The sequence below is a fragment of the Falco punctatus genome, assembly GCF_963210335.1.
Source record: "Falco punctatus genome assembly, chromosome: 3".
Classification (NCBI taxonomy): Eukaryota; Metazoa; Chordata; class Aves; order Falconiformes; family Falconidae; genus Falco; species Falco punctatus.
In genome coordinates this window covers 4,116,511-4,128,847 of record NC_137582.1, presented here as the reverse complement: position 1 = coordinate 4,128,847, position 12,337 = coordinate 4,116,511, and the positions used below count along the sequence as shown (strand labels likewise).

At 41.8% G+C, this 12,337-nt stretch overlaps 1 protein-coding gene across 2 annotated transcripts in view; it reads left to right on the top strand.

Moving 5' to 3' along the window:
* The window catches only part of COL22A1 (collagen type XXII alpha 1 chain), a 237,065-nt gene that overhangs the window by 175,603 nt on the left and 49,125 nt on the right, over window positions 1–12,337 (top strand). For both annotated transcript variants that reach the window (XM_080381170.1, XM_080381171.1), the window contains 7 exons: window positions 865–927; window positions 2,130–2,183; window positions 3,463–3,504; window positions 5,414–5,446; window positions 8,996–9,049; window positions 9,558–9,611; window positions 10,750–10,803. In XM_080381170.1, the coding sequence (XP_080237296.1) occupies window positions 865–927; window positions 2,130–2,183; window positions 3,463–3,504; window positions 5,414–5,446; window positions 8,996–9,049; window positions 9,558–9,611; window positions 10,750–10,803 (354 nt within the window). The remainder of the gene's footprint in view (window positions 1–864; window positions 928–2,129; window positions 2,184–3,462; window positions 3,505–5,413; window positions 5,447–8,995; window positions 9,050–9,557; window positions 9,612–10,749; window positions 10,804–12,337) is intronic.

The following is a 12,337-nucleotide window of genomic DNA, read 5'->3' as shown; positions in this document are numbered from 1 at the left end:
GATGACAAACTGGGTCAATTTGCAGCTAAATTTGAGAATTCTTCATATATTTAGAACAAGCCACATAACACAGAGATCATAATTGCTCCAACCAACAGCAATATTACGAAGAAGAAACTCAAATGTAAGGTTCAAACAGAAAGAGATCCAGATGTGCAGTTACTGCATCCAGAAATTTCTAAATCTGTTCATCAGGTAACACCTGTACCATTCAGATAAACACAGTGCATTTTTTGCATTTCCAGACTACATAAAGAAATAAAAATTAAAGTTAGATTTAATTCTTTTAGCTGCTTTTATTTGCTTGCTTGGTCTTTCTACAGAGCAGCATGAAGAAAACTGGTCCTAAATTTCACGGTGTCAATTACCTGTCTAATGGCAAAAAAGCAGAGATCATAGCTGCTGTTTCAAGTAATGATTTTCCAAGAATAACAGATTATTTGATAAACAAACTGATCTCATTCTCTCTCAAAAAATGACTTCTATAATCAATCCCATGAAAAAAATGGGGCAGGTTCTGGCCTACAGCATAGATCGTACATATTGTGGTCTGACCAGATATCAAGAGGAAACCATCTGCAGACATGAATTCTGAACAATTCACAGCCTAATATCAGACATACAAAGAGAGATGGCTAAATCAAGGCTTCGTCCTCCACAGCCTAAGGGCACTGTGGCTAGATCAGCCTACCCTGAGGACCAGGCTTGATGCATTTTTAACTGACAGGAGTGAGCGAAGACTTTTGGCCCCCCATTCATGGCCTTTTCATTCTCGATTATATTTGAGAGTAACGGGATTTATTAATAGAAGCCATGCTTGACACCTCTTCTTAGATTTCACACACGTCTTTGTCTTACTTTCAGGGTGAAGCAGGTTTTCCTGGTCCTCGGGGTTTACCTGGACTGAGAGGAGAAAAAGGAGACCAGGTGAGTGACTTCGAGCCACAGCATGAATTTTTTTTGGCCATTTGGTGCCAAGAAGACTTCTTGTGAGTGTCCCTAGATGGTGGCGTCTCTTGTGTGATTTCTGTGGTGAGCAGCTGATTGGAGTCCAGCCAAGTCACCAAGTACCCCTTCCAAAAAGGTACTTGACTGCCTAGTGGCTGTTCTTAATTGCGGCAGAGGTGCTAATGACCAGTGTCTGTGCTCAGTGCAGAAGCTTATGACTGATGCCACGCTGCTTGTGAGGCGGCAGAAGAGGTACAGTGCTCTTTAGGCCTCACTTTCAGAAATACCTGCCTGATTTAAGAACATTAAAAAACTGTAATAACAACAAAAATTCAGAAATCCCCCTTGTCACTGAGCCCTGGAGAAGGCTCCAAATGGCTGGATCATTTTCTGATGGCCTAACTTCCACCCAAGTCCTAGTGTCCCCTGTTCCAGACCTGCAGGGGCATCTGCATACTGGGAAATAATCAATCAGGGGTCTGACAATAAAAGTAGCCATGTAAATGAGACCCATGCTCCTGGTAATTGACTACATGCTTGAATGGGATCAAGAAGGGTCTAAAATCAGCTGGGGTCTTATTGTTCAGTTTGCTATCTTATTTGTATTGTAGAACATAGGATATAGCCTATATTCTCTCTATATATAAAATCATAGAAGTGTAGGTCAGCTAGCTCCTATCTGAATGCAAGATGAATATATTTTGTGTATGCATTTGGAGGAGTACTCACATCATCCTTGTTAAGCATCTCCTGTTCAGATGACCACGTTACCTGTGCAAAATAAGAGAGGCAGGCACCAGTGAATGGATGATTCAGAAATCTTTTATATAAACAAAGCTGGTAGTATGAATGTCCACTTTGGGTCTTAAGTCCTTTTCTGGTGCCTCTTTGTTCAACTAGAAAAAAATCTGGCTTTTATAAGTGCATCAGGCAGTAGGATTTTCTACATGCAAGTTATTTTAGGGTTGGTACTTTCCTTTCCATAATCTTAATTGCTATTCATTGGATTTTTAAAATAGTGTGGACATTTTGAAGCCACCTCCAAATTGTTACATTTTTAATTGCTTGCATTGCATGTTGGGGTCAAGGTAAGATCAACTGACAGTGTAAAATATTCTAGGGGGACTGATGCAATCAAATCAAAATTTGCATATTTCATGCTTTTCTTTCCCTGCCTTTAGGGAGAAAAAGGAAAAGATGGTGTCTCAGGATTCAAAGGTGAAAGAGGAGAAAAGGTAAGTCTTGAAATGAGCATGATATTTCTTAGACAAGAAAGGAAAAGAGACAAAGGGTCAGGGACAAGCAATAAAGGAGGATATCTGAGGAAGGTTAGGACCATTGGAGTCTTTTACCTGAGCTTTACAGACAAGCGGCAGAAAAAGGTGTGTGTGGGACAGAGACAATCATAATGCAAGAAATAGTAAGCAGCTGATGAAATCTAAGGACAATTTCTTTAATTCAAGGAAACTTTTCTTTGTTTTAGAATTGGCTGATAAAAATAAGCCTGGAATTAAATTCTGAAGAAGTTTTCTGTGCCTGCCTGTGATGTGCTAGAACAATAATTTAAGGAACTGTCAGGGCTTTTGCCATCACAACACTATTAATTTTAGTGAAAATGAGAGAACTAGACAAAGGCGATGTCCACCAATATTTACATTCAACCCCTGTGAGCATGAAGATGAAGATGAAGCACTGACCTTGCAGATGCCTATGGTTATAGAGTGAAAAATTTGCCCTCATTAAAGTGCTGATAGCCATCAGGAAGTGGGTACCACTTTGTTCTTCTTCCTAGGATGTATCAGTCTTCAGTTTACCAGTGACATTCACTGTCTATGGAGGTGGTAATTCTTTCATGAGTGGTCAAATGACATCTCCAATGAAGCACCTGAATTTCATTTATCTGGGAGGTTTGCAAGTGTTGTTCATAGTTCTTGGCTTTGAAGTGTCAGGTGGACTGACGTATGTGGAGCCCAGCCCAGAGGAAGGTCAATGGCAACTAAGACACACAGACTGTAACTCTCATGAGATACCCCAACAACAGTATAGTTTTAACTCAAAAATTAGGGGGAAAACTGGATTTAGAAACTTATATTTTAAACATGGGATTTTTTTTCCATCCATAAAAGAAGTTCAGCTCAAACATGTTTTTTGATCCAGAATTTTGATCAACTTTAACTAAAAATGCAAATTAAAGTCCATATCACTCCTGCACTGGAGTAACATTAGAAATTCATTGACCTGTGAAGTTAGGTCAGTGAAAAAGTCATAAAGTGATAAAGACAAGAAAGTAAGAGCCCTGCGTGCAACAAAGCAAGGACTGCAGAAATTCTGGCCAGAGCAATGGAGTAAATTTCACCCATCAGAGAAGTGCTGTGGGATTTTCAGTGTCACTGAGCTGGCAGGTTGCCATTGGGTTACATCTCATCTGGTAGTGTTGCATCTTCTAACTGATAATGGTGAGGGGGTTTGGGGCATCTTTTTATATCCTTAGTTTTATTTTTCTCCTCTCTCTAGGGTGACACAGGTTCCCCTGGACCCCCAGGCTTACCTGGAACAGTAAGTAAGATTGTGTTCTGTGCTGTAACTATATTCAAGGCATCATTGCACTTCCTCCACACAAATTCCTCAGAAACAAAGCTTTTCAAGATCCTTACTTCTCTGCAGAAACCTTAGGACCCATTTGCTCTGAGATTATCTCTCTTTGCTTTAGAGAAGCAATATCAAGGTCTATTTGGTCTTTTTATTTCTGGGGGAAGTTGTGCCCTCCTCTGCCTCTTTGCAAACAGGATTTTTATATGCCCTTGCCTTGTGGTAACACTTAAATTGAATTTGTGATTTGTTTAGCAGCTGTGGGAGCTGCGTGAAGGTCATGACTGAAAGTGGGGATTACATTCGTACAGATTTTCCAGGGGAAGCTAGATTTTTCCTACTGGGATCTCAGGATAAAACTGGCTTGCTCTCAACAGATGACAGTGAACAACAGCTTGTCTTCTCAGGGATGAATTCACCTTTTTCTAGGATGAGCAGAGCATTCCACTTCTCGTTGACATGAACTTATGGGGTGGAGCACTCAGCTTCAGCGATGCTGCAGCCTCCCAGAGCCTCCATTGTATACAGTGCCATGCTGTGCTGGAACCCCAGCAAGACCCTCTCATCCCAGAGCTCATTCTGGGTTCAACACTGAATCCAACACACCAACTAGTCATACCTGATTGCATGTAACCTTTCTGCCAATTAAAGAAAAAAAAACAAAACAAAACAAAACAAAAACCCCCAACCCGAAAAAAAGACCATGATAACATCAATTTATGTTTTTTTAAAATTAACCTGCAAATTTCTTTGGGAGCACGAGTATAATTACAATGAAGTTCACTAGTGATTAAACGAGCATCCACTGAATGTAAATACATAAACCCCAGCATTCAGTTCAGCAAAATCTGAGTAAGCAGCTTGTAGTAAGCACTAGGAACTGGCCTGTCATTGCAACAGGAGGGCTGATTCCAGTCACAGATTCTCCAAAAATTAGCAGATATCCACTTGTCAGCTTTGCTCACCGCAGCTGCTTACAGCTGCCACATTCACAGATGATGGAGAGAATTTGAATCAAGGTCGGTTAGCAAAAATCAACTGCCTAAAGACCTTCATGCAGCCATGAAAGCGTTATAATTTATTCCTGCCATTAGTTGAGCCTCTTTAGTCTGTGCCAAAGGGTGCTCCGTGGTATTGTGTAGGAAGACTTCATGTGTCACAAGAATGACCCAGTCACACAACCAAGGATAAATCTGTTTTAGTAAAGGTGGAGAAGGCAGCTTACATGCACAGTACAACGTGGCTAGATATAGAGAAGATACGCCCAGCTGCTCAAGCTTCTTGTGTTTGCAGGCAGAAATAATTTCTATTTCAGCTGTAAAAGCAGGTGATTTTGACATATCCTCATTTCATCAAGGACAAGTTTTTTTCTTCTTAATTTTATCAGTTTTGATAAGAGACTGCCCCTTTACAAAACTTTATCCTTTCTTTGTGGCTAGTTCTTCAGAATGACTATGTAATTCCTAAGACAACCATATTGTGATACATATGTCTTGTACATGACACAAAGCAGAGAGAGAACACACGTGGAATCAGGAAATTTAATAATACTGAAGACGTCTCCAAGTGCAAAAGTCAGCTGGAGATTGCTAACTGTAAACTTGCTAACAAGGTTAAAGATTGTTTGGTTTTTCTTAGCAGTGGGACATACAGAATGTTTTTGAGATTTATGTTTATATTTCAAATATTGTAGGAAATGTCTGATATTTGTGAGCTTTTTTTCCAGACAGCCAGATGTTACAGTGAGTTGCTCATTCATAAGCCTCCTGATGGATATATGGATTGTGTAATCTCTAATGACAAGGAGAACACATACATTACTGCATTTCAAAGAAAATAGGCAATGCTTATTTTAACACTCTGGTTTCTCTTCCAGACAGCCTTCTTCACCCCACACCCTAGGATTCCTGTAAGTAACATCTCTAATAAGCATGGCTTCTGGCTTGTTGCCTCTTGTATCTGATTAAACACACAGCACCTTAGTAATTTCCATGTTATCTAAATGCTTTCAGTTAAAAACTCAGCTTGAGTTTGGGTCTGGGCAACTTCACCTTTGTAACCAGCCATGGTAAGAAGTCCACATCTGTCCTGGTAACAGCAGCATCCAAGCCAAGTGTGGCTGGGGCATAGCTGTAGGCTGTCCCAGCCTCTTCAGTGTAGTTGAAAATTAAGTTTTATTTGCCACTTGCAGACCATAGTGGGAAATATCTGGTGTTACATAGGATCGCACCGTTGGTATGTGAATAAGCTTAAGGATCAGGAGGTTTTACGGAATGTATAAATGGCAGAGGTAGGCCGTAAGAGTGCCATTAGAAAAGAAAGTGCATATGCCAGGTTCTTCAGAGGCTGAGATAGGAAATAGGAATGTAAGGTAGTACTGGAAATAGGATGAAATTTCTTTGGTTTACTTTTCCCCTTGGCTTGTAATTTGCTAATATAGATACTAAGGAAATAGGCAGAACAACGACATCTTTCGTGGTCTCCGTAGTGCTACAATCACAGGAGTTCTCTCTTTTACTTTGAGTGCATTAGTCTTGTAAATGAGCTGCAAGATAGTAAAGAATAAAAGGCTTGCAACGTGTCAGCAGGTCAGGCTGCTAGGATTTCTCCATGTGCAAAATGAATGTGATGATTCATGTCACACACAGGTATCATCACATCGCTACGGATGTAGCACAGGTCTGCACATAGCATTGCAGGCTTTGGGAGGAGAAGGGGAGGTAAGGATAGTTACCTTTAATTAACAGCTCTACAAATCAAGGTGTCAGAAGCTGGTGATAAGCGTTAGTAGCATGCCATGGGTTATGTTACGGAGGTCACAGGACCAGCAGCGTGCTGAAAGTTGTCATGCACTCTCCAAAACACGCTTGCCATTGCCTTCCATTGAGTGTGTGTTGTATAGTGCCAGGGAGCAACTTACACAGGTGGAGACAGGGAAACACAGCCTGGAGAGAAGGCAGCAGTACAATTACTCTATTTACTTATTATTAGTTAAAATGAGTTTAATTTAAAACACACCTTAGTAATTTTCAGAAATAAAACATCCGTGACCAAGTGAGTTTGAGCTCCTATTTACCCACCAGCACAGCTCCATCATGTGTCTTGGGTGCAGCCTGTGCTGTGAGTTCTCCAGAAACTTGCTGATGCATTAAAGCAGTGGAGCAGGGATCAGTTTCTTCCATGGGATGCAGGGAATTTTTTCATGTTTATTTAGGCTAGTCAGTTAAAATCAGTAATCACTCTTGGAGCTGGAGTATGTGAGAACCACAGTGATGGTCAGGTACAATGGCTGGAGAGAAGCAAAAGCAGTAAAATGGGAGATGGCTCCTCACTTTGCCTTCTATCTCCCACTGAAGCTGGACACAGCTGAGCCCCCACTGCATTTGCTCTCCTTTAAGTGGCACAGAAATTACTAACATGCTAATTGAGACTATGGGAGGACACTGTTGAGAGCAGGTCGAGGAAGCTGTAAGCACTGATCTGGCCCAGGTTGGTAGCAGCTGTTAGCTGTCACCACATCATTTCTGTTCACTGAGCTGTAGGAAGGAAGTGGGTAGCAGTCGATTAAGTCCAGCTGCCAGGGGCAGAGGTCACCACAATGTGCAGCACTAGCGGATAGTGTTAACGTTCTCGGCAGATAGGTGTGGGTTCAGCAAATTTGAAAGGAATTGCCGGCAGATTTGCTGGCAGGTTAGGTTAAGAAGTGCTGCCTCTACCCATGTTTGTGACTGTGCAAGGACATTAGATGGGAATTTTGCAGATCTTGCATTACCATGCAAGTCAAGTAACAAGGGAAAAGTGGGAGAAAGGACAATATTTAAAAAAATCTCCCTCCCTGTTATTTCTTCCCTTTATAGTCTTGTGTTCCCTGGTAGTATGTGCTCCCATTCAGTAGTACCATCCCTGTCGACAAATTTACTGCCCATGAAGGTGGTGAAATCACCATCCTTGGAAGTGTTCAAAAAACATGCAGTTTTTAGAGGCATGGTTTAATGGTGGCCTTGTCAGTCCTGGCTTAACAGTTGGACTTGATGATCTTAAAGGTCTTTTCCAACCTAAATGATTTTGTGATTCCACGATTCTATGCTCTATGTCTGTGCTTTGTTTCTCTGCTCTCTCAAAAAGGTTTCAGAGCTTGAAATGTCTTTATGCAAAAAAAAATTCCAGGCACAATTATACAGGCTGGTTGCGTAGGACCCTTTGCTTGAATCGCTGTAGAGGGTCCCGTTATCTTTCTGGCGGCCACTAGATGGCAGCAGGGACTGCCTGATTAAAAATGGAACTCGCAGACTGCTATTTGTAGACTAAAATTCCTCCTATTATTTATCACAGATGATAATATTTATTCATAATGCATAATAAATACAGACATAAGTAATATTTATGCAGTTACATTTATTTGGTCTGTTAGAGAATCATTTGCAAATGGACTTTGAATTCCCAGGTGTTGCAGAAATGATTGGCAAATAGCTGAAGTGAATAAAATTCAAGCTGATTTGTCTTGGGCTCTGCATTTTGACTGATCACTATTCCTTGCGTGTGTTTGTAGCTTAAATTACTGATGTTCTTACTCTTCGTTGATTGCATAATTGAAACACTTCGTATGATAAATAATGAATAAGTAATGATTGCTGTTGCCTGAATACATATGTCCATATAAATACACAAATGTAAGTATTCATGTAATGCCTGCTTTTTCCAGATACTTCCATAACTGTGTGCTGTTCTTTTCAATTTATAAAAAACCAGAAATATGGACTTATTGATTATTGCTCTAGAGCTCAGAACAAAGCTGATAACTTGCCGGAAAGCATCTTCAATTTACGTAAGGAGAAAGAACAGGAATACATTAATCCTATTAGTCAGTGATGGTGGTGCATGAAATAATATACTGACATTGCAGGAGGAAGCAGAAGTTTTATGAATGTATGGGGATGTTAACAGAACTAGAGATCAGGAAAAGCTGCGCAGTACACATCTCTGGAAGTGCCCAAGATGAGATCCTGAGCACCCCTCTGTTATAGGTGGAGTAGGGAACTGTCTGCAATGTGGGGTAATTTCTCCAATTGTAGGATAACATGAGGTCTGTGGTCCTACAGAGAGGTAGTTCATTGCTTTTGCTGTTGGTCATGTCATCTGGCCTTTTTAGTACATTGGAGCTGAATTGATCAAATTTTGGAATGGTAAATTCTTTACTGTTCTCTATGAGGGAAAAGTGTTCTCTTTTTAAATTGAACATTTTTGCAATTATCAGTCCAAGAAGTCTAGACAATGATCTCCAAGTCTCGGGTGTATGATAGCAGTTTTGGTTCATTGACCTCCAAGTCCTCTGAAGAAGGTACTCTATGTCAGATATGGATAACTGATTGAAAAAGCTCTCTTACCAAACATGACTACTGTGGCTTCCAGCCATGGAAATAACTTTTACTTCTTTCTTTTTCTTATTGTTTTATATCAGGGTGAACCTGGACCAAAAGGGGAGAAAGGAGATCAAGGAAGAAGTGGCGAACCTGTAAGCACAGCCAAGTGTTTCTCCAGTTGGTTTTGAACTTTAGCAAGGAGAGGACATGAGAGCTGCCTGTTTTGGAGGGGAGAAAGTGGGACATCCTCCTTCCATAGCTGGGATGCTTTTCTCATTGGAAATGGCCACAGTGGTGCTTGGCTTTGTACTGACTGTAGGGGAAGCTACACGACTACATGAATTTAAACACCCAATTTATAGTTCTGGGCCTTAGTAGCTGAAAAAAGGATTATGGGATTTGCTAGACAGAGCTTGGCCGACAGCAAGGTTGTACAGGATTTATTCAGGCTTTTGAAGTGATGTGGCCCGGCTAAATCATGCACTTGGCTACTCCATTTGTGTTCTGGACTGCTTTTGTTCTGGGTGGAATTACCAGGAAAGACAGAGTTCTGTAAAAACCACCCTTTCTTCTCCCAGTGGGAGGAAGGAGAAACATCTGTTCAGGAGAGGAAAGGATCAGTTTCCTTCAGTTCCTCCACCTCTCCCTCTGTTTTTGCAGGGGTTACCTGGGGCCCCAGGTGAGCAAGGTGTCCCAGGACCTGCAGGAGTACAGGTAAGAGGGCCCAGCCTTGAAGAAAATCTTTGATATGACCAGAAAGGGGTGGCTTCAAGATCTATATCAATGTAAATAATTCTTTCCCTACACACTATGACCCCATTTCTCCTTCCTCATTGTTGTAAGCTCAGGGACTTCTGTAGAGGTATGGTGGCTTATGCTGGCCATCAGGGTAACATGAGGAAAATCAAAGCAGAAACATGGCATCTCTGTAGCATGATCAGTATTGTCTGAAAGACTCCTTCCAACTTCAGGGTCCTTCAGGAGAGCATCTTGCATTGATGCCACTGAACTACAGGCATCACGGATAAGTTACCGCAGTACATCGCTAAAACGTTGCAGAACATTCAGATTCGATCCCAGCTCATTTGACCTTGAATGCATTATGGCTCATATGAAATGGTTTTATAGTCTCAATTATCTTCTGACAATTTCTTGGCTCATGCGTATTATTTCCAGTCATCACAGAGGTAAGTTTTCATGTCAGCATGGGTAGGCGTTCACTCTGCCATGGTATGTGCTGTGCCCAAGCCATATAATCAGCTCTTGCTCGGGCATCAACAGCTTTGACAGGTTGACAGCAGTTTTAGAATTGTGAAAAAAAAAGTAATACCATGCAAGTTTGAACTAACATCTGCTAAGTGGGGGACTGTTTGGTGTGTAGGCTCTGTTCTGGCAAAATCCTCAAGAAAGGGCTACGTGGTATGCAGGACCGGGCCAAACACTGTGATCTGTCTTGACCATTTCTAAATGACTGGTGTTTGTATTTGAGAACCGCAGGCAAAATGTTCTCTGTGAAGGGACACCACCAGAGTTCAGGTGGAAGTAGCTGGAAGGCCTGAGGGTAGGAGTTTTGCCCAGGTGAATGCCTGCAAGTTTCAGCATCCTATGCTGAGAAACAGCTTCTGAGCTCATCAGTCATTATTAATTCTTCTTATGTCTCAGGCTTTTCTTTTTGTATTTCATTTTCTTGCTGCAGAGAGAACTGGGAGCCATTTCCTTAGCCATTAAACTCCTCTGTGTATTGATTAACGAAAACCATTGCCTAGTGCACGTTCAGGAATCTTGAAGTTTTTTATCTGGCAGGCATTCCTGTCCCATCTCTAATCCGCTGCTATCTATTCTTTCCACACAGGGCGTAAAGGGGCAGAAAGGAGCCCAAGGAGAAGCTGGAGCCCCTGGAGAGACTGTGAGTAGCTGCTTCCCTTGCAGCTTTTTTCCCTGACAGTAACACACCTGAAGGGACACTGAAGTCAAAGCCTTGCAGTTTCGCAGTCCCAGGCTGCTTGGGCACAGAGCACATCTTAAGCTGCAGCTGGAAGAGTCGCTGCTTGTGGGCAAACAGGCACAGCTGCATGAAACGGATCAGTGCCCGCGCAGCCCAGCACCTTCTGTGTGGGAGCAGCAGCCAGATATTTCCAATGTGGCCAACAGGCTCCGTTAGAGTGACAGAGCGTGGGGACCATTTCCTTGGCTCAGAAAGCAGGTAGCTCAAGTTTTGTTACTGCAGTTCCATAGCTGCAAAGGGAAGGTGAGGGAAAGCAACAGAACTGCAACCGAATTGTGCATCTTCTGTTGGCTCTGTCTAATACAATGCCCTCTTTTCTGGGTGAGGTGCCGGCAGAGCTTGTTATTGCATTGTGATATCAGCCAAGGCAAGGCAGCCAGTTGGTGCAGGGACCTCACTTCTCATCAGCAGCCTGATTTAGTTTTTGATCACAGTTGGTTTTAGGCTTCTTAGTCAATTCTGCTTTCTTTGATACAGGCTCATCACCAGAGGCATCATCACATACCACTTTTTGAGTCGTGTGTTGTAGGGAGTGCTGCTATTGCCTGACTGGGCACTAAAGAACAGCAAAGGATTCAAGTCCTGTTTTATTGATGTGAGAGTTTATAAACCCTTTGTAGCTGAATAAAAGGCCACATACTTTCTTTGCAAGCAGAGAAGAAAGACTGAAAGACTCTTCGAAATAATGATTGAGAGAGATGATGTTTGTGTCTGGGAGAAGGAGGGAATAGAAAATACAAATGAACCGTCCTGGAGAACTGAAATTTCTTCTTCCACCTTTGTGTTCATGGTTTTCCGTCTTGGGCTTGTGCTTAGATGTTGTCTCTAGCAGTGCTTTGATGCTAAACTCTGAACTGCCTGTTCCCAGCTCTCTTTCACTTTTCGTGGAAGGACTCCTTAATCTTTTTTGTTTGTTTGTTTTTGGGGTTTTTTTGTGTTGTTTTTTTTTTTTTTGGGGTGTGGGGGGGAAGTCAAAAGAAAAGTCCCCCTTCCACCAAACCTGTCCATTGATTTGTTGGTTTTATTCCTTTGTACAACTTGGTGGCTTGGAGGACATTATATGGAAATGCAGGTATATGCTGGCATCTTTTTTTCTTGCCATCCTTTCACAGATTTGCCACTGCTCCAAATATTTCTGTTGGCTCGTAGACCAGGGACTATAAATAACGCAGAACTGAGGAAACATTTAATTCTTTTTTAGTGAGCTAAGGCAATGGATAGACATTAATTTTGTGAAGAGCTGTGCTTTGGAAGATTTTCATCGTCTCCCAATTGTTTGTGTTGTCCTTCTGGAAGATATTACTGCCCAGCCCTTCCAGCAGGAGGGGTTTCTTTGTACTCCAAGTCACACTGATTATTTCAGTTTGGTGATGCAAATATTTTTAGATAGACTGTCTGTTTTGGCCCTAAATGGATTAGGTACGCTAATAGAGAG